The following is a 22,650-nucleotide window of genomic DNA, read 5'->3' on the forward strand; positions in this document are numbered from 1 at the left end:
TGTGTGACTTTGGGCAAGTCATTTAACTTCTCTGTGCCTCAGTTCCCTCATCTGTAAAATGGGGATTAACTGTGAGCTTCAGGTGGGACAGCTTGATTCCCCTGTATCTCCCCCAGTGCTTAGAACAGTGCTTGGCACATAGTAAGCACTTAACAAATACCATTATTATTATTATATTCTTCTTTTGGAAATACTTTAGCAGTAATGCCAAAGGTTACCAGGAAAAAAATCATACTGGCCCCTTTCAATAGAGTTCCTGCTGCTGCTAAATCAATCAATTGTATTTATCAAGCATTTAATGTGTGCAGAGCGCTGTGCAAAGTGCTTGGAAGAGAACAGTATAACCAAGCTGGTAGACTTGTCGCTGCCCATAACGAGCTTACAGTCTAGAGGGGAAGATGGACATTAGTATAAATAAATTTTGGGTATATATGTAATCAATCAATGGTATTTATCAAGCGGTAAGTGCTGTAGGGCTGAGGGAGGGGTGAATAAAGGGAGCAAATCGGGGTGACGCAGAAGGGAGTGGGAAAAAAGGAACTAAGGGCTTTGTCAGGGAAGGTCTCTTGAAGGAGATGTGCCTTCCATAAGGCTTTGGAGGTAGGGAGAATCATCGTCCGCCGGCTATGAAGAGGGAGGGAGCTCCAGGCCAGAGGCAGGTAAGGCTCCCCTCCTCCCCACTTCTGTAGATTTGGATGCAGAGAAACTGGAGTTTCCTCCCACTTCAGATCACTGTCCCCCTTCCTAAGGCCTCCCAGATTCAAGGCTTGTTGTGTGATGCAGCTGTTAGGAAAGATTTCAAGATGTGAGTGGCCCCTGCTTGACAGAAAATGGGACAGAGACTAAGACTGGCACCGTCTGCAGTCCTTAGATTTTCTTGCTGAAGCTGTGGGCTCTGCTTTGCTGCAAGGGAGGGGGGGATAACCATGAATAATAGTTCAGGGCAAATGTTCAGCCCCACTCCCCTACCATGTAAGCCCTGAGGAGCTTTTTAAAGGAAGAAAAAAAAAAATCGGCAAAGCCAACTGCTGGCTATGGGATGAGATGGTAGAATTTATAAGGCTGCAGCCAAACTATAAATATAATTGAGTTTATTATGAGAAAACACTGAGATGAACTGCAGAAGACATACACAGGGTCCCCGTTTGGTTGGATTCCACCAGTCTCCTCCCCAGTCATGAAACAGGCTCAGTCATCTTCTGGCCAAACTCACCCTGCCTCACTGATCAGCCACTGACAGTGGGGGATCTGCTTCGGTGAGGGAAGGAATAACAATTAAGGCACCCCACCTTTCAGGGTGTCACCACCCCCACCATCCGTTCCTTATCCACCTTGAGAGGCAACAGCAGAAAGGACCCCAGCCTTTCTGCCCAGAACCACTTTACCCAGAGTTTACTTGGCTTTTCCAGAAAAGGATTGCTGGTCAACTACACGCATGTTGGCACATACAAACACAAACACACACACGCACACCAGATGTGGCATGAGGAAGCAGGACAGAGTGCAGCATCAGGAGGAGAGTGCAGCTACTGGAATGTCTCAGTGCTATGGGGGCGTGGTAACTGGGCAGAGACGGTCTGGCTAGGCATTGTAGGAGGAGGACGACACGTTCCCTCCATGGCCCGTCCAGTTGGTGTGGATAAACTGTCCCGGTTTGGTTAACAGTTCGTAGGTGTGGGCCCCAAAGTAGTCCCTCTGGGCCTAGGAAACAAAAAACATGTTTTTAGAATAACACATTCTCCCGGCCGCCCCATCTGCTCCCAGTCTTCCCAGATGGAGACCCCGACCCAGAACACCCACCAGGCGCTCACCTGAATCAGATTGGCGGGCAGCATCTCGTGTCTGTACCCATCATAGAAGGAAAGGGCGGTGGTGAAGCAGGGCATGGGAATGCCCGTTTGTACCCCGGTGCTGATCACCCGGCGCCAGGCAGCCTGGGGACAGCAGAGAAAGCAAGCTGTTGGTCAGGACTTTGCTGGGAAAGACACCCTGGGGGCGGTCCCTGGTGCAGCTGGGACTGTGCCTAGACGCCCTGCCAGTCTCGGGGCCCTCCTGGGGGCAATTTAGGGTGCTTTCCTCAGCTCTGGGGGAAGGATGGAAAACTGACCCACTGGCCTCCGCCCCTTCCTCCTAAAGGGTTACTCTCCCCCTAAAGAAGCCATTTTTGTTGGCACTGCCCGGATGCTCTCATCCCACGGGGAATCTGCAACCTCTCTCCCCGAGAGTGGGTTCATTTCTACCCCCCTGAGCCCATGCTCCACCCAGTTAGTCCAGTCTTCTGGCTCTGACTGAGATGCCCATGAGCCAGCACACTGGCACACAACAGGCTTCCTTGCTGACTTTCCCACCTCCTGTCCTTCCTAAATCCAGTCTATAATTCACTCTGCTGCCCAGATCATTTTTCTACAAAAAATACTCAGTCCTCGTCACCCCATTCCTCAAGAACCTCCAGGGGCTGCCCATCCACTTCTACATCAAATAGCAACTCCCTGCCACCGGCTTTAAAGCACTCAAACAGCTCTCCCCCTCCTACCTTACCTCACTGATTTCCTAAAATCCTGCCCCCACAATCTGTTTTCTAATGCTAACTTACTCGTTGTGCCTTGCTCTGGTCTACTTCACCACTGACCTCTTACCCGGGTCCTCCCTCTGGCCTGGAACTTGCTCCCCTTTCATAGCCAATAGATGATCATTCCCCACTTCCTAAGCCTTGTTAAAATCAGGTCTCCTCCAAGAGCCCTGCCCTTAGCCCTCATTCCTTCACCCCCTCCCTTCTGCATCGTCTATGCACGCGCTTGGATCTGTCCCTCCAACACTTGCTATTCATCCCACTCTTATTCCCACCGTTTACCTTGGTGTCTGGCTCCCACTAGACTGTAAGCTCCTTGTAGGCAGGGAACGTCTACCAATTTTCTTTTTGACTCTCCCACGCTCCTAATACAGTGCTGCGCACACAGTAAGTGCTCAATCAATACCATCGGTCGACTGACCGCTACCCCAACAGGATTCATTCAGCCGGCGGCAGGACACTCACCTGGCAGTTTTCCACAGCGCCCTTAAAAAACTCATCTAGCAGCAAGTTCTGAAGTTTGGGATTTCGGTCAAATGCATCTTTGATCTTCCCCAGGAACACACTGGAACAATGAGGAAACCTGTCAATCTTCTCATAGGGATTTTGCCAAATCCCCAGGGCAGAGGGCTGGGACCCGAAAGACAGCTTGGGAAGCACAAAGTTACATGTCTCATTGGTGGAGAGTTCGGGCAAAGATAACTTGCCTGCAGGCACTCGGGCTAAGCGTGCTTCATGGACACACGGGAGGGCAGAGACCAAAGGGCTCCACCCAAAGGGCAAAAATTGGAAACCTAAGCTCTAAATCCAGGGTTGGCTTTACTTTAGGGTCACAGGGGTGATAATGTCGTAGGGTTTAATGCCCAGAATTGAGCACCAGAAGTGTTAGAGGAGGAAAACTGCTCACAAGAGTAGTCTAAAGGCAAACTCAGACATCATCTTTACCTCCGAATGATGCAGCCACCTCTCCACATGAGGGCAATTCCACCATAGTTGAGCGTCCAGCCAAACTCCGTAGCCGCTTGTCTGAGCAGCATGAAGCCCTGGGTGTACGAAATGATCTTGGAGGCGTAGAGGGCCTGAGAAAGGACACAAAGACTAAGGACTTTTCCACAAAAACCTTCAGGCCACATTCCTCCACTCCTCAAGAAACTCCATTGGCTGTCCATCCACCTCTGCATCAACCAGAAGCTCCCCACCATGGCTTTAAAGCGCTCCATCGCCTTGCCCCCTCCTATCTCACCTAGCTGCTCTCCTACTACAACCCAGCCCGCCGACTTGGCTCCTCTAATGCCAACCTCACCGTATCTCGAGCTCATCTATCTCGCCACCAACATCTTGCCCACATGCTGTCTCTGGCCTGGAACACCTTCCCTCCTCAAATCCCCCACTTCAGAGGATTATTTTAGGCGCATTTCCTCCAAGAGGCCTTCCCTGACTAAGCCCGTTTCCTCTTCTCCCACTCCCTTCTGCGTCACCCTGACTTGCTCCGTTTATTATTCCCCGTCCAAGCCTCACAGCACTTACATACTTTATTTTCATTAATGTCTCCCCTTCTAGACTGTAAGCTTGTTGTTGGCATGGAATGTATCTCTTGATTGTTATATTGTACTCTCCAAAGCGCTTAATATAGTGCTCTGCACTCAGTAAGCGCTCAATAAATACGACTAAGGACAGAAGTCCTAATGGTGTTGGGCATTGAGAGACACTGCTAAGCAGAGCATGCAGGTGCATCAATTTCAATTTTACTGCAGACGTTCAAGATAGGGAAGCAGCACGGCTTAGTGGAAAGAGCCTGGGCCTGAGAGTCAGAGAACCTGGGTTCTAATCCTGGGCTCTGCCACTTATTCACTGAGTGACCCTGGGCAAATCACTAAACTTCTCTGTGCCTCTGTTACCTCATCTGTAAAATGGGGATGAAGACTGAGCCCTATGTAGGACATGGACTGTGTCCAATGTACTTATCTGGTATCTACCTCAGTGCTTAGTACAGTGCTGGAATATAATATAGGAAGCACTTAAATACCATTAAGGGGAAAAAAAAAAAAGATGGCCACTGAGTGAGGAGGGCAGAAGCACTTGGGAAAGAGGCACACTGGTTCCAGGTGAAAAGCAGGGCTGAAGATGTAGAAATGAAGGAGGGGCCCAGGCATGCCAGAGTAAAATGTGCACATCCAGAACAGAGGACTACTGCACATCTGGCAACTAGAGCCGAACACATTGACCGCCCTCCCCGCCAACCCACCCCCTATCAATCCCCTGGCTTCCTCGCCTTAGTCAATGGTATATATCGAGCGGTCACTGTGTATGGAGCACTTGGGAGAGTACAATGTGGGAGCAGCAGGGTGCTCCCACTAGGCCGACCCACCTTGCGAATATCCTCCAGAAATGCTTTCTTATCACCCTCAAATTTGGACTTTTGGGGGCCAGTCAACTTTTTGCTGGCCAGGATCCTCTCATCCTTCAGGGAAGATAAACAACGGGCAAAGACAGCTTCTCCTAAATACAGAATGGGTGGGGGAAAAAAACAACAGTTGAGTAACCAAAGCTCCAAGCCCTGGGGCAAAAGGAAAGACAATCCTCAGAGTCAGAGGATGAGGGCAGGTAGGGGCAGAGCAAGAGTTCATGAGAGAGGAAACCCAGACCAGAGTGAGGGACAGTGAGGGATCTGTAAGAAAGAGCCATCGACAGCTTGCCCGTGACGTCAGCCACGTTCACCTTCCCTAAAAACCATGAATTTCAAATCGAAGGTGTCTGGACAGTGCAAAAGGGTAATTTCAAGGAGAGAAGAAGGGACGATTGAGTGGTTTTCAAACATGTTCGCCCGGCTTGGCCAAGAGTTCTGTCCATGAGCTCAGCACTTCGTAAGACCTCGCTGGGCTAGCACTGCCCTTCAACTCTTGCCCAAGGAATTTCCTCCTGCACTGCAGCCACACGATGACTTGGCATTTGTTAGGGGCAGGGCGCAGATTTGTAAGACACCTGGTGCAATGAGTCAAGTGGAGCAAACGCCTGTGGAACTTGCCCAAGAACCAACAGTGGCCACTTCCCTTTCAAGCTCAGCCAAAAAACAAAAAAAGCAGCATCTGGTCAGAGATTAAAGGGCTCCCCAGTTCCTGACCTATGAAACCCGTTGGAGGTGAGAAAAGCTAGAGAGTGGTAATGCTGGAGACCTGATTGGGCCTCCTTCCCTCTTTCAGGATTAAGTGCTGAGGATTGTTTCTGAGTGAGAGAATGTTCCTGAAGGAGACAACGATCTAAAGCGACTTGCCAACTAACCCGGCCCCTCCCTCCCCTATCTCTGAGTTCTTACTAAAAAGCAGACGGCTTCCTTCTTGGCACTCCCCACCCAGTAGATACTCTGCAAACTGGATGGGGAGCGGTTAAGCAAGAAATTGAAGAAGGAGGGGGCTGGGGATGTAAAAAACAAAACTTACATGTGGGTCAATAAACAGAAAGGACTTTGAAAGTTAAGGAGAAAGCCATTCCTTAGACAAAGGGCAATTTCGGCTTGGGCTAATCGGCCACAGAAATTCAATGGCCCTTCACCCAGCTACGGAAGTCAATTGGCATCATCCTATCCCTCCCTGAAGCTGCTTGGGAGAGAATGGAGTTTTTCTTTGGGAGAAGGAGAGTGAGGGATAATTCTTCTATTCCTAATAAATAACAAGCAGGAAAGCTTTTGCTGCGCTGTCAAGATCAGCCCAAACCAGGGCATGGAGCAGAAGTTTTCTCAACCTCTCTCCTGCTTTAACGGTCTCCTTGTCGTTCTAACGACGTAGCAGACCTAAATACTGACAGCATTTATTAAGACCTGACTGCCTGGAGAGCACTTTACTAAGCGCTGGGAAAGAGTACACAAGTGGGAATTAGACCTGGACCCTGTCCCCCAAGGGGCTACAACCTATGGAACACAACTCTCCTCTAGACTGTAAGCTCACTATAGGCAGGAAATGTGTCTCCCAACTCTTTTACTCACCCAAGCTCTTAGTACAGTGCTCTGAACACTGTAAATGCTCAATAAATACGATTGATCGACCAAACAGTGTTGATAAAATTTGCTAAGAGAACCCCTAAAATGTAGCTGTCACCTAGGGAAATCACCTCTAAATACCACCCCTGGAATAGATCCGTCCATGTCCGTGTCTCTGTGTCCCTATGTGTCTGTCTGTGTGGGCTGAGGAGTAGAGGGTAAATGACAGAAAAGGAAGGGAGGTGACAGAGTGATAGATGGTGGCTTCCCCCGGAAGGCTCATCATTACCGATGAGGGTGACGGGAACTCCATATTCCAGTGCTGAGATGGCGGTCCACTTCCCCGTGCCTTTTTGCCCAGCGCTGTCCCTGATCTTCGGGAGGAGGTGTTTGCCATCCGTGTCATGGAACTTGAGGATATTGGCTGTGATTTCTATCAGGAAGGAGTCCAACTCTGTCTTATTCCATTCCTCAAATGCCTGAATGTGCCATAAGGAAGAAAAAAGGATGAAGGGCCAAGGCAGGGTGAGTTCAGCAGTGAGTCTGACACAAACCCCCAATTGCTTCCTTCTTCAAATTTTTACCACCTGCTACTGGGTTCATTGGGCTGCATCAGTTAGCATCTCTAAAGAAAGGTCTTACCTGGTTTCCATCACCTGGTCCCCTTCTGTCTTAGCCCCCTCTGTATCTCTTCTGCTGAAAACTAGCTTACTTGCCATCCAATCACTGGCCATTGCTCACGCTAACATCCCCGCCCAGAATGCGTATCCCACCTCCACATTTTCTAAGGATGCTCTCCCCGCTTCACGACTCTGCTTAAAGAGGCTCTTGCTTCCTTTCCAGATGTACAACCCCTGACAGAGCAGGGTTATCATTTCAGCAATTCCCCACCCCTGTTTATAAGTATGTATTTATCCCTTGACCCCACTTCCCCCTCCAGTTATCGCCCTATCTCCCTACTACCCTTCATTTCCAAAATCCTAGAATGAGTCGTCTACAATCGATGCTTAGAATTCCTTAACTCCCATTCTCTCCTAGACCCCCTCCAATCTGGCTTCCGTCCCCTCCACTCTACCGAGACTGCTTTCTCTAAGGTCACCCGTGACCTCCTTCTTGCCAAATCCAATGGCTCCTACTCCATTCTGATCCTCCTTGACCTCTCTGCTGCCTTTGACACTGTCGACCATCCCCTCCTCCTCCATACCTTATCTTACTTGGCTTCACGGACTCCGTCCTCTCCTGGTTCTCCTCTTACCTCTCCGGCTGGACATTCTCGGTCTCCTTCGCTGGAGCCTCTTCCCCCTCCCATCCTTTAACTGTTGGAGTTCCTCAAGGGTCAGTTCTCGGCCCTCTTCTGTTCTCCATTTACACTCACTCCCTCGGTGAACTCATTCGCTCTCATGGCTTTGACTACCATCTCTATGCAGATGACACGCAGATCTACATCTCCGCCCCGTCCTCTCCCCCTCCCTTCAGGCTCGCATCTCCTCCTGCCTCCGGGATGTCTCCACCTGGATGTCGGCCCACCACCTAAAACTCAACATGAGCGAGACTGAGCTCCTCATCTTCCCTCCCAAACCCGGTCCTCTCCCAGACTTCTCTATCACCGTAGATGGCACGACCATCCTTCCCGTCTCTCGGGCCCGCGATCTCGGTGTCATCCTTGACTCGTCTCTCTCGTTCATCCCACACATCCTATCCGTTACCGAGACCTGCCGGTTTCACCTATACAATATCGCCAAGATCCGCCCTTTTCTCTCCACCCAAATGGCTACCTTACTGCTACGGGCTCTCGTTATATCCCAGCTAGACTACTGTGTCAGCCTTCTCTCTGACCTCCCTTCCTCCTCTCTCGCCCCGCTCCGGTCTATTCTTCACTCCGCTGCCCGGCTCATCTTCCTGCAGAAACGATCTGGGCATGTCACTCTCCTTCTTAAACAACTCCAGTGGTTGCCTATCAACCTCCGCTCCAAACAAAAACTCCTCACTCTAGGCTTCGAGGCTCTCCATCACCTTGCCCCTTCCTACCTCTCCTCCCTTCTCTCTTTCTACCGCCCACCCCGCACGCTCCGCTCCTCCGCCGCCCACCTCCTCACTGTCCCTCGGTCTCGCCTATCCCGCCGTCGACCCCTGGGCCACGTCCTCCCGCGGTCCCGGAACGCCCTCCCTCCTCACCTCCGCCAAAGTGATTCTCTTCCCCTCTTCAAAACCCTACTTAAAACTCACCTCCTCCAAGAGGCCTTCCCAGACTGAGCTCCTCTTCTCCCTCTACTCCCTCTACCACCCCCCCTTCACCTCTCCGCAGCTAAACCCTCTTTTCCCCCTTTCCCTCTGCTCCTCCACCTCTCCCTTCCCCTCCCCACAGCACTGTACTCGTCCGCTCAACTGTATATATTTTCATTACCCTATTCATTTTGTTAATGAATTGTACATCGCCTTGATTCTATTTAGTTGCCATTGTTTTTACGAGATGTTTTTCCCCTCGACTCTATTTATTGCCATTGTTCTCGTCTGTCCATCTCCCCCGATTAGACTGTAAGCCCGTCAAACGGCAGGGACTGTCTCTATCTGTTGCCGACCTGTTCATCCCAAGCGCTTAGTACAGTGCTCTGTACATAGTAAGCGCTCAATAAATACTATTGAATGAATGAATGTATACAGAAACAAGGCCTAGGGATAACTAAAATGATTGCAGATATATTTGTGCGCTTCTTGCGTAGCCTCTGCTCTTTACTTTGTGACTTTGCATATTATGTTAATCTTATCTTCATGCCCAAACTTATTGAGGGCAGAGAGAGGGAGTTGTTTTCACCTTTGTACTTTCCCACAGTGCTTGATATGGGGCTCTCTACTGAATAGAGACTCAAATTCTTTGGAAGTGAACTGAAGCAAAGAGCAGGGATTTATCCTCGTTACTTAAGTTCCCCGCCCTTCACCCTTCCTAGCAGGGGAATCAGCTGGGGCCAAATGCAGAAGGGTCGGAGTCCAGCTTGCCACTCACCTTGGCCATCTCATCGTGATCCATGCCCAGCACGTCTTTCATCAGGTGGTAGGCTTCACAGATCAGCTGCATGTCTCCATATTCTATCCCATTGTGCACCATCTTCACAAAGTGACCCGCCCCCTCATCTCCTACCTGCCGCCAGAGAGAGACACAAAAAAACCCACCAGTTTTCAGAGAGAGAGGCGTGAACTATCCTCCAGAGAGCCAAAAGAAAGGGTGAGGGGGTGAGGGGAGATCCAGACACAAAAGCTACTGAGGGGTACCCCAATCCCAAAGGACAAAACAAGAAACAATTACAGCTGAAAGTTCAAGGAGATCATTCACAGAATGCCTCCCTGCCGCACCGCACCCATCGTCGTTTCATCAGGAAGCTAGTTACTCCGAAATGCCCAACTCCCCAGAGAACAAGTTAGTTTAGTAATTCTCACTGCCAGGAAATTTCTCCTGGATGCCGGTTAAAATCTCCCGGTGCTTTCCTTCACTGTTCCAGCTACAATGGTGGATCCTGGGCCCAACCCTATTGCCTGTGGGATTTCCACCTTCCCCATGTGGAGGTTGCCTGATGAAGCTCCTCCAAGTCAACAGCCGAACACATCATTCCACCTTGAACACCATCCAAAATGGTTAGAAGGCATCTATACTTCCCTCATTCTCTTGGAAGATGAGCTCAGGAGAATGTCCATGAAAGCTGATAAACATCTCGCCCTTTCTTCCTCCCTCCTTAAAGGAGATGGCTGATATCAGTAGGATGGTTTTTATAAAACCCTTGAGACTAACTCTGAAGGCTGTGGGGATCCAAAACCTGATTTAATGAAGACCTGAAAGAGGAGGCGTGGGGTTGCTCCTGGCGAGGGCTCAGAGAAATTGCTGCCTGCACACTAACATCGGAGTGGCCTGGTATCATGACACAAAGGTCCTTTGGTACCCTTCCTGCTGCTGGGCAGTTTGACTCAGTCCTTTCCAGAGAACCAGTCCCTTCCTCGCCCAGATGCATGTTTTGTTCTATCCACTGGTTATGTTTGGGTTAAATCAAGGACAAGGGTTTGAATCTGACTAAGCTGAGTGACTTAAGGAAGTCAGAGCCAGCCAGGTTTTCTCCAGTGCTCATTGTCAGGGCGTTCGCAACTCCAGATTTGGGCTTTCCCCGGACAAAGGTCACCGTCCTTGCCAAGATGCGGCTTGGGCAGCAAAAAAGTCCTCATACCTTGGCCTGTTTCCCCAGGCGGAGGGAGAGGCCATGGAGATGGCTACATCAGGCCTCTTCTTTCCTAGTAAGAAGACCAACAAGATAGATAATCCCTACCCCAAAATTGGCATCATTACTGCAGCGGCTTTGCAGCATGGAGGGTCACAGCCTAAACTGGAATCTGGCTTGCGGGGAGGCTTACCGAGCCTTGGGAACGGCCACAAGAAAAGGCGCGCAGTGTCTGAGTTACGGGGCTCAGCGGTTTCCGTCCCCTCTGCTCCACCCCCTCCCTGAATACCGTCACCCAGTACTTGCCCAGTCGCAGCAAGGCTCTCCAGTTCCCACTTTGGCAGCAATGCCTTGGAAGATCGTCTTGATGTGTGGCCTGTGGAGAGGAACACCGAAGTCAGCAGCCAGTAAGAGTCGGGCTAGCAACTATTTCCTAAGTGGGAGTATTTTCTTTCCCCCAGGCAAGGGGAGCCCCCAGTGCCGACTTAATCCCACCACACCAGGGTCGGGGTCGGTCAATGGGCTGGTCAGAACCAGAATAGCAAAACCACTTGCTCTGGGGAACTCCTTTAGAGTTCACACACACAGATAACGATTCGCCAGAATCAGCTTCATCTGATCAAAGGAGCAAGCTGTGACTAACCTTTAACAGGATACAAAAAGCTCTTAGAAGGTCTGCTCCTAGTCATTCTCCTCTGGCTTTAGGGAAAGCACAATTCAAAGCCTTTAAGACAAGAATAATCTGAAGCTAAGATGGTATCTGTGAATACCCAAAGTCAAAAGGTACAGCACTCCTCTGGATACATGGGACAAAGGTAAGGCAAATCACAACAGGACAGTAACCCCAAGGGCTACACAGATTAGTTTTCATTCAATTCTAGGGCTACTAAAGGCCTTGAAAGATCAGCTGGTACAGCTCCCAGAAGCAGATAGGTGAATGACCAGTGGTTGCCCCTTCTTCCCTTAAATATCTCCAGGGATGAAGACTATACATCCTCACTCTCGCAACAGCATGTGGCTAACCGCTATTAGCCCCACTTTATCTAATGAAGGCCTCAGTGGAGCTGTAGACAAGCTTGTTGGTCAATGTCTTCAGTAGTAATTCGGTCACTGGTTCCTCCTTTCTCACCGCCTTCCGTCTTTCCTCACAAGATCTATTTTCTTAACCATTAATCCTGACTGTTGCGCTTTTCTGGATCCTGACCAGCCTTTCTACGTTAACTTCAGAGCATAGTGGCCAAAACTGGACACACTAGTCTAACAAGAGTCTGACCACTGCAAGAGTCTAGAAGGAGATTACTACCTGACTTTTTTATTAGCAACTCTTCTGTGCTGACTCACGCTGGTCGACTGAGCTTTTTCTGCTAGTCCTGTGCCTAGTCAAGTCTTCCCCCATCCTGCAATTTCGTCCTTTGCCATTCAGTTCTATGTGCTCTACCTTAATGAACTTCCTCTTGTTTCAAGAGGACGATTTTCCCAGTCTGCCTTAAACTCTATTGGAGTCTTTTGAAGTTGGTGTGAACTTCAAATTGACGTGCATGTGCGATTCCCTTTTCCAGGTCACCAATAAACATGCTCAATAGCACTGACCCTAGGACCACGGAGTGCCACTCAATACTTGGCGTGACATTTGTGGGTACCGTCGACCCAACTCTGTAGCCCCCACCGGAAGACGGAAGCCATAATTTCCCATTTTACCGATGAGCGTGGCTTGTGGGATGGGATCGAAAACCTAGCTGAAGTCAAGCAAGACAATGCTGTGAGAAGCAAGATAGGTGATTTACATAGCCTGCCACTGTCCTAGAAAGTGGATATTTGTCTGAAACAATCTGTTCTTCACAAAGCCAGTAACATCTCTTAGTCTTCTAGATGGCTGCAAATTGATGGTTCAATTGTTTGTTCTACGGCTTTCCTAGGTATTGCGAAGCAGCGCGGCTAGCGGAAATAGAGTGGACCTGGGAGTCACAGGACCTTTCTAATCCCAGTTTTGCAAGTTATCTGCTGAGTGACCTTGGGCAAGTCACTTAACTTCTCAGTTACCTCATATGTGGAATGGGAATTCAATGCCTGTTCTTCCCCCTAACTAACGTGAGCCCTATGTGGGACAAGGACTGTTTCTACCCCAGCAGTAAGAACAGTGCTAAGCACAGAGGAAGTGCTAAACCAATACCATAACACCAATCAACATTAAGGCGACTGCTCTCTAAGTCAGTATGTTTTCCCTTAGGTATGTCGGAAAGGATGCTGATGGGGAACTAGGGAGACTTCTTCTGGCAATGTGTGTCTGGACAGGACACGATGCAGTGTCAGATGAAATAGCTGTCCGCACGCGCCGAGTGAAGTCACGGTCATTATGGTATTTCAAGAATGTAATCCCTGTGTGTTAGGGGAACCGAGTGTGTTTAAGTGGCCAGAGCCAACCATGATCTTCCCATAGAGTCAACTGGGGCATCCTCACACGAAAGGGACTCTACAGATCCACTGCCAGGCCGAGAGGTCAGGCAGAGCTCTGCGAGGTGGAAAGGGTCACACGTCCAAGTCCCCGATGCCTCTAGCTCCTGCTGTCCTTAGGAATGGGGCCTGAGACCGTCCGACTGCAGTGTTGACTTGGGGGTGGAAGGACGAGGAGTAGCAGATGGCCCCTAGTGACTGGCTGGCAGGTGGGAGGTCTCACGGCACCTGGGAAGCTCCGTAGCAGACGTGCGGCTCGTGAAGGGGTTTGGAATCAGGCGGCCAGCCCTGGGGCTGTGATGAACGTGCCTGTTCATTCGAAAGCTACATTCCTCTCTGACGGTTCCACCTGCTAATCCCTCCAATTCTGCAGCTTCATGTTGAGGCAAGTCTGGGAGGCCACGGAGACGTTCCGAAGTGGAACGTCCCTGCCGTTGCTTTGGTTCAACATGCCAAAATGGGTCTTTTAGGAACAAGCACGCTCCCCGTTAGACCAGAGTTAAACTCGCCACAAGCTAATCAATATACAAACTGTAGCTGCTCCACTCTTCGGGCTGAGGAGAGACCGGACTGGCATCACTCCCCTGACCACAATGACCCACTTTATCCTCCAACACCGAGGTAGCAAACTGTCTAGAGAAGGAGGTTACCTTTGATGTCTCCCTCACGAGGAGTCCTTCCTTTGCTATCTCTTCCTCCACTGCTCCATCTCTCTCGGTCTTCCTCTACCTGGCTGTCCTTCCTGCAGGCTCAGTGGCAGTGTTTCTTCTCGGACTATTTTGTGGGACAACCACCACCTGAAATTGCTAGTTTGGACTACCCAGTTTATTCCTTCCTATCTTTTTACTTTAGGTTTCTCCCAGACTTGGACCAAGTCTCCATTTAGTAAAGGGAAGGGCATAAAACCTCTCTTGCCCACGTCCTGCCTCTGGCCTGGACCGCCCTCCCTCTCCAAGTCCAACAATCACTCTCCCCATTTCAGACCTTTATTGAAGCCACGTCTCCTTCCCTAAGTCCTCATTTCCTCTTCTCCCTCTTGCTTCTGCATTGCCCTTACTCTTGGATTTGCACCATTTATTCACCCCTCACTTGGCCCCATTCATAATTTATTTCTTTACTTATATTAATGTCCATCTCCCCATCTTTGTAATAGGCAGGGAACATGTCTACCAACTCTGATATACTGTACTCTCCCAAGTGCTTAGAACAGTACTCTGCACATAGTAAGTGCTCAATAAATACAACCGATTGATTGCAAGGGTCCATCCCTACCCAGGGACCCAAAGGGTTTCCCACAGCCAGCACAAAGGAAAGGGTGCTTCCTCAACAGAGGTATCCCCGATGGGAATGCATCTGCTAGGACCTGTGTTTCAGGCTACGGTCAGACAGACAGAGGGCTTAGTACAGTGCTTTGCACACAGTAAGTGCTCAATAAATACGACTAAATGAATTAAGAAGGCAGCCAGGCAGGGGGAATATACCTACCCACCCCCCAAAATCCCCAGCAGCACTTCAGGGTTGCCAAAGTAAAGCCAATCCCGTGAACTGAAGAGAAAAAATTTCAATATTCACAACTCCCACTCACACAAGAAGCTAAAGTTTCTTCTAATCCCGGCTCCACCATTTATCTGCTGTATGACCTTGAGCAAGGCAATTAACTTCTCTGTGCCTCAGTTCCTTCATCTGTAAAATGAGGACAGCCCCATGTGGGACAGGGACTGTGTCCACCTCGACTTGCTTGTAATAATAATAATGTTGGTATTTATTAAGCGCTTACTAGGTGCCAAGCACTGTTCTAAGCACTGGGGTAGACACAAGGTAAGCAGGTTGTCCCACTGAGGCTCACAGTCTTAATCCCCATTTTACAGATGAGGTAATGAGGCACCGAGAAGTGAAGTGACTGGCCCAAAGTCACACAGTTGACAGGTGGTGGAGCCGGGATTGGAACCCATGACCCCTGACTCCTAAGCCCGGACTTTTTCCACTGAGCCAAGCTGCTTGTATCCACCCCAGCGCTCAGTCCAGTTCCTGGCACACAGTAAACATTTAACAAATGCCAAAATTATCATCACTGTTACTATTAAGTTGAGTTATGGATGATACCCCTTACCATGCTTCTTTGTTTCCTCCTGGCATGAGAGATGGGCCGTACCGGGCTCCTTCCTCTCCACCACTCACGCCACTTCCCACAAACAAGATCCCCTTGGCCTTGAGGTCCCTACAGCGCCTCTGAAGAAGAAAAGAAAGGCACTCTGTTACTTTTCCAAAGAAACTCTCTCCTAAGAATGGTCTGGGAGCCAAGCTCAAGGGAAGCGGCACGGCCTGGCGGGTACAGCACCGGCCTGGGAATCAGAAGGATCTGGGTTCTAATCCCGGCTCCACCACTTGTTTGCTGTGTGACTCTGGGTAAGTCCACTTCTCTGTGCCTCAGTTACCTCACTTGTAAAATGTCGATTAAGACTGTGAGTCCTATAGGGGACAGGGATTGCGTCCAACCCGATTAGCTTGTATCTACCTCAGCGCTTAGTACAGGAAGTGCTTAACAAATAAATAAATAAAATAAAAAACGCTCAAGGGTCCCTCACTGAACACATACGGAGTCCCAAGAATCAGGAAGCGACCTGAGAAAACAGGGAGAGAGAGGGAGAAGAGCATCTACTGAGTGCTAAACCCTGAACTGGGAGTTTGGGAAAGTATAACCGAAGCAAGGAATCCATTCCCTGCCTTCAAGGAACTTCCGATCTAACTGGGGAGTCTAGATGGTTTACAAAGAGCGGGAGTGGTGCAAAGAACAAGGATCAGACAGTTAGCAAGGTAAATGCCAGTGTGAAGCGTCAGAATTGAACACGAATACGTGCCCAGCCCCACTTGTTCCCACCAGATTGGATGGTGGGACATAGCAGGGAGAGTCACTGGGCCGGTCCCCCCACATAGTGCAGGTCTGCAGCGTTCCCGTCCCAAAGAATCCGGGAAACCGGATCTACCCTCAAGCTACATTTACAGAAGACCTGCTCCACCGGATTCTTCACCGGAGTCTCCTGTCGGAAATGACTGATGAGGAGTGAGAACCTGTGCAGACAAAATGCTCCTAGGGCTGGAGGTCTGCGTGAGGGCACTGGCGCTCTCTCCTACCAGGCAGGCTTTTTCCGGCTGGACCAGGAAGCGCGATCAACCAGGAGGTAAGCAGGGGTGCCCAAGACTGCGTGCCATCTACGTCCACCGGAGCTGGCTACAGGCAGAATGGGAACTTGGGCCACCTGGTAGTGGAGCTACCAGGCAGGGATGCCAACTTTTCCTTTTGAGCACAGGGGCAGAAAAAGGGGTGGGGATTTTAGGAGGGGCTGAGGGCTGCGAAAGGATGGTCTTCAGACAGCTAATAGGCCAGAAAGCCACCATCCGGGGTCTTTCCCACCCAACGGGAGACTTGCAGGTCTGGTCAAAAACCTTAAGGGGGAAATCTGAAGAAGGTGAGGCCCTAGAGAGGGTAAGTGATTTGCCCAAGATCACCCATCAGGCAAGGGGCAGGGCCGGGATAAGAGACCAGCTCAAAAAATTGAGGGGGTCATCACACTGCATCATACCCTTGGAAGTAGCTTCCACCTAATGCACAGAAGCTCTGGTTTGATGCAAGAGGGTATTCAATTACCTTTCAAAACCTCCGAGGACATTACGTATTTCTCCAACAAACGGCTCCAGCCCTTGGGCTACAGGCCCAAGTACCCAAGAAGCAGCAGCCCAGGGCCCCAAATGGCACATTCCCTTTATGTTTGGACCATTAATTCTAAATCTGTCATCTTTTGGCTACTGCCAAGAGACAGTCTTCTCCACTGGTAGGCAGAGTCACAACCTCTACTTGAATGTTCTTGGCCCACTCGCTCCAACAATGTTGAGGTCAGGGAGAGAGCAGAAAGAGGCAGAGGACAGGCTCTCACCGTAGTGTCCCTGTATTCGGAATTCCCCCCATCGATAATGATGTCACCAGCTTCCAACAACGGCACCTGCAACCGACACAAGCATGGAAAAGAAAGAATGAGGAGGCAGATAATACAAACAAAATCATTTCGACTCGGAGAGAGCTGCGGAGTTACCCCAGACGGCTAGCTTTCGGCCCAGATTCAACCTTAAATCCAGACTCAGCAGACAAAATCACTAAAGTGGGAAAACCCCAGTGGACAACGTTGGACGAGAAAGTTGGGAAGTAGTGTGGCCTACTGGAAGCAGCACGGGCCTGGGAATCAGAGGACCGGGTTCTAATCTTGGCTCCACAAGTTCCCTGTCTGAGGGACTCTGGGCAAATCAGCTCACTTATCTGTGCCTTGCTTTCCTTTTTTATAAGATGTGGACTAAATACCTAAAGCCCCCTTAGGCTATGACTCCCATGGGGGGAGGGGGCTTGGCATCACCCCTGCTCTTAGTACAGCGGTTGGCACAGAGTAAGGACTTTGCAAACAGCACACTTACTAACTCTCACAAGTGCTTAGTAAAGTGCTCTACACAGCGAGCGCTCAATAAATACCACTGACTGCCAAAGAAAACCCAGCACACATCTTTCAGGCCTCTGTGGATGTCAACAAGATTTTTTTAGTAACACTTAGTTTATGGTTTGAAGGGAAGGGGAGAAAAGCTAGGGAGAAATTCTTATTATGCATATTAAGGTGGACACCTATTTGTGGATTCACTGTAGGGTATAAGAGCTACCTTCATGTTTTGATATTCCAGCACATAAGGAGAGGTGTGCAGTGATACAGGTCTATAAATAAAGAACGACCTTCCGTATCCCCAAATTTTTGGAGCATCCCAGCGATAAGGCCCCCCAACAACTACTGTTATTATTACACAAAATGTGTCTTAGTGTCATTTCCCCTGCTTAGTTAGGGAACAAACCTACCTCCCGGGGGGTGGCAAAACCTAATTAGTGTTAACCAGGTACCTGGAGACAACCCAGAGATGGCTGACCTCCCTACCAGCATGGAACAGTTTGCTCTACCTGCTGCAAGGTTACCAACAGTGTCGTTTTCTTTTTTATGGTATGTGCCAGATGCCGTACTAAGCACTGGGGTAAGTATAGATTAATCAGGTTGGACACAGGCCCTGTCCCACATGGGACTCACAGTCCCATTTTACAGACGAGGGAACTTAGTAAAGTTTACGGTGGAAACCGAGAGCCGTCAGGATGAGTGGATTAACACCATCCCAGGAGCAGGCGGGAATTGTGTGCCTCACCAGTTTCACAATGAAATCGTCGACAGCCTGGCCGGCCTTCACCAGCAGGATGATGCGACGGGGCTTTTTCAGTTTAGAGACCATCTCCTCCAACGAGTGGGCGCCCACCACCTTGGTTCCCTTGGCCTCTTTGGCCAGGAAGTCATCCACCTTGGACACGGTCCTATTAAACGCACACACCTGGGAAGGCAAGAGAACAGATTAGAAGCTTTGCCACCCACCTCCGCCCTTGAATTCTGGGACCAAGACTGCCTGAAATCCTTCATCAGAGAAGAAAAGACCTTTTGAAAGAGGGTCCTTTCTCTAGTCCCACCCCTCAACCATGCATATTGGAGCCTATCCCTTTATTTAATTAAAAAATAATAATAATAATAATGAACTTGTTACGCACTTACTATGGGCCAAGCACTGGGATAGATAAGTGTTAATCAGTTTGGACAGAGTCCCTATCCCACATGAGGCTTACAGTCTAAACAGGAGGGAGTAGGGTTGAATCCCCTTTTTACAGATGAGGTAACTGAGGCACAAAGAAATTAAGTCACACAGTAGACACATGGCAGAGCCGGGATTAGAACCCAAGTCTTCTGACTCGCAGGACCATTCTCTTTCCAATAGGCCATGCCGTGTCTCATTACTACTTTACCATCATTATCAAGAGCCCCACTGGCTTATGCCATCCTGCAGTATTCTGGGTAAAGAAAGTTAAAAGAAAAAGCACAGACCTCGACTTTACATTACTATCGGGTGGAATCTCCACCAGAGGGAATTGGAAGGGCAAGACAACGAATTGTAAAGGGAGACAGTTTCCCATGGGGGATCCTGGAGAAAGCCAGTGTGTGAGGGCCAAACCAGTTTTCCCCTCTATGCTGTAAACTCCTTATGGGCAGAAAATGTGTCTACCAACTCTGCTGTATTGTACTCTTCTAAGTGCTTAATACGGTGCTCTGCACGCAGTAAGCGCTCAATAAATACCATTGCTCGATTGAAAGTCTTCCACAGGGGCTCAGAATCTAATTTATAAGTGCAAATGGAGCCTTGGACATCTTCTCAAGCAATCCAAGCTGTAAACTGTGAGGGATTAATGAATGCTCAAGCCCACTCTTGAGAAGCAGCGGGCCTAGTGGGAAGAGCACGGGCCCGGGAGTCAGAAGGACCTGGGTTCTAATTCCGGATTCCCCACCTGTCGGCTGTGTGACCTGGGGCACTTCCTCTTTGCTTCAGTTACCTCATCTGGAAAGTGGGGATTAAGACTGGGAGCCCCACGTAGGACATGGACTCTGTCCAACCTGATCAGCTTGTATCTACCCCAGCACTTAATACAGGGCTTGGTACACCGTAAGCGCTTTCACGAATACCATAAAAATACTCAACGACAACAAACTCTTCCTCATATGAGAAGAGCTGGCCACTCTACAGTGCTGAGTACTTCCTCTTTACGAAATGCGCCTAAAGAAAAACACAGAGCAGAGCATAGGACGGGATGAAGCTGTGACGTTGCCTTCAAAGGGAGCAGCAGAGAACGACCTGCTCTATGGCCCTGGGGAGGGACCTCAAATATCAGCTGGGACAGTAGCAGACCAGTCCCTTGACTTACCACAAAACCATGGTCATCCATGTTCAAGACCAGGTTCTGGCCCATGACGGCCAGTCCAATCAACGCGATATCAGCTCTGGAGAAAGGGAAAAGCCACGGATTAGAAAAAGAATAAAATCGTCACTAGACCCTCAGGCGGTAGGAGACGCCCGTAAGCTCTTGGGGTCAGGGAATGTGCCCACCGACTCTGTGATACTGTACTCTTCCCAAGCGCTCCATACAGTGCTCTCCGCATAGGAAGCACTTAATAAATTAGATTGATTGTTTGCCTCCCCCTCCTTGGGGGCGGGGAACGTGTCTACCAACTCTGTTGTATTGTACTGTTCCCAAGCGCTCAATACAGTGCTCTCCACGCAGGAAACGCTTAAAAAATTAGATTGTCAGCCTCCCCTTCCTTGTGGGCGGGGAACTGGTCTACCAACTCAGACCGTACTCTTCCCAAGCGCTCAGAACAGTGCTCTCCGCATAGGAAGCGCTTAATAAATTAGATTGTCAGCCTCCCCCTCCTTGGAGGGGACCGTGTCTTCCAACTCTGTCAGACTGTACTCTCCCAAGAGCTCAATAACAATAATAATAATGATGATGTTGGTATTTGTTAAGTGCTTACTATGTGCCAAACACTGTTTTAAGGGCTGGGGTAGATACAAGGTCATCAAATGGGGCTCACAGTCTTCACCCCCATTTTCCAGCATGATCATGACCGTGTATCTCCCCCAGGGCTTGGACCAGTGCTCTGCGCACACAGTGCTTAAAACAAATACCAACATGATTATGACCCTGTGTCTCCCCAGCGCTTAGACCAGTGCTCTGCACACACAGTCAGTGCTTAAAACCAATACCAACATGATCATGATCCTGTGTCTCCCCCAGGGCTTAGACCAGTGCTCTGCACACAATGCTTAAAACAAATACCAACATGATTATGAGCCCGTGTCTCCCCCAGCGCTTAGCACAGTGCCTTGCACACAGAGTCTGCGCTTAAAACCAATACCAACATGATGATGACCCTGTGTCTCCCCCAGGACTCAGCCCAGTGCTCTGCACACACAGTCAGCACTTAAAACCAGCGTGGCTCGGTGGAAAGAGCCCGGGCTTGGGAGTCAGGGCTCATGAGTTCGAATCCCAGCTCTGCCACTTGTCGGCTGTGTGGCTGTGGGCGAGTCACTTCACTTCTCTGGGCCTCCGTTCCCTCATCGGTCGAATGGGGGATGAAGACTGTGAGCCCCACGTGGGACAACCTGATTCCCTTGTATCTACCCCAGCGCTTAGAACAGTGCTCGGCACAGAGTAAGCGCTTAACAAATACCAACATTATTATTATTAAAACCACTTCCAACATGGTGATGACCCTGTGTCTCCCCCAGGGCTTAGCCCAGTGCTCTGCACACACAGTCAGCGCTTAACAAATGCCAACATGATGATGATGATTATTAAATTCCACCTGGTGGTCCCCTCCCCCCTTCACCCCCCCTCCTCCCCCTCACCCCCTCCCCCCCCCCAGGTGTCCACCGGAAACCCAAAGCGTTGTCCCGTCATGCCCCGGGGCAGGGCCTCCCGTCATGCCCCGGGGCAGGGCCTCAGGTCAGCGCCGGGTACTCACTGAGCCATGGCGGCGGCGGGGGCGGGACGGAGGGACGGAGGGACGGAGGGACGGAGGGACGGAGGACTGTCCGGGCTGAGGCGGCGCGGCCGGGCGGACGACGAGCTGGGCCCCACGTCACGGCCGGCAATGGGCGGCGGCGGCTCCGGCTCCCCTCAGGAGGAGGCCGCCGCCGCCACGCCTCCCTCCCCCTCCGTCGGCCAATCGGGTGAAGGGGCCGCGGAAACCCGGCATCCCCATTGGCCGCCCCCCGTGCCCGTCCGAGGTAAGCCCCGCCCCCTCGCCCAGGCCCGACCAGCAGAGCGCCGAGCCCCTCCTCCTTTACTGATGGTAATAGTCATTCGTAATAATAATGATGATGATGCCATTTGTTAAGCGCTGGCTCTGTGCAGGGCACTGTTCTAAGCGCTGGGGAGGATGCAAGGTGATCAGGTTGTCCCACGTGGGGCTCACAGGCTTCATCCCCATTTGACAGAGGAGGTCACTGAGGCCCAGAGAAGTTAAAAAAAAATAAAGTTGGTATTTGTTAAGCGCTTCCTATGTGCAGAGCACTGTTCTAAGCGCTGGGGGAGAGACAGGGTCATCACGTTGTCCCACGTGAGGCTCACAGTCTTCATCCCCATTTGACAGAGGAGGGAACTGAGGCCCAGAGAAGTTAAAAAAAAAAAGTTGGTATTTGTTAAGCGCTTACTATGTGCCCAGCACTGTTCTAAGCGCTGGGGGAGATACAGGGTAATCAGGTCATCCCACTTGGGGCTCACAGTCTTCATCTCCATTTTCCAGAAGAGGTCACTGAGGCCCAGAGAAGTGAAGTGACTTGCCCAAAGTCACCCAGCTGACCAGTGGCGGAGCCGGGATTTGAACCCCTGACCTCTCACTCCCAAGCCCAGGCTGTTTCCACTGAGCCACGCTGCTTCTGTGGTGGGGCCGGAATTAGAACCCATGACCTCATTCATTCAGTCATTCAATAGTATTTATTGAGCGCTTACTATGTGCAGAGCACTGGACTAAGCGCTTGGAATGGACAAATCGGCAACAGAG

At 50.3% G+C, this 22,650-nt stretch overlaps 1 protein-coding gene across 1 annotated transcript; it reads right to left on the bottom strand.

The window, feature by feature from the left end:
- Positions 1–1,074: 1,074 nt before the first annotated feature.
- Positions 1,075–21,758, bottom strand: PGD (phosphogluconate dehydrogenase). Its single transcript, XM_029065671.2, has 13 exons — positions 21,610–21,758; positions 20,010–20,085; positions 18,416–18,595; positions 17,125–17,190; positions 15,303–15,421; positions 11,048–11,117; positions 9,544–9,678; positions 6,832–7,021; positions 4,938–5,068; positions 3,515–3,648; positions 3,035–3,134; positions 1,812–1,934; positions 1,075–1,701 (listed from the first exon to the last, which is right to left on the bottom strand). Exons 1-13 carry the CDS (start codon positions 21,615–21,617, stop codon positions 1,582–1,584), a joined length of 1,452 nt encoding a protein of 483 aa, XP_028921504.1. The 5' UTR covers positions 21,618–21,758; the 3' UTR covers positions 1,075–1,581.
- Positions 21,759–22,650: the final 892 nt, after the last annotated feature.

This window comes from Ornithorhynchus anatinus, chromosome 5 (genome assembly GCF_004115215.2).
Source record: "Ornithorhynchus anatinus isolate Pmale09 chromosome 5, mOrnAna1.pri.v4, whole genome shotgun sequence".
NCBI classification, from domain to species: domain Eukaryota; kingdom Metazoa; phylum Chordata; class Mammalia; order Monotremata; family Ornithorhynchidae; genus Ornithorhynchus; species Ornithorhynchus anatinus.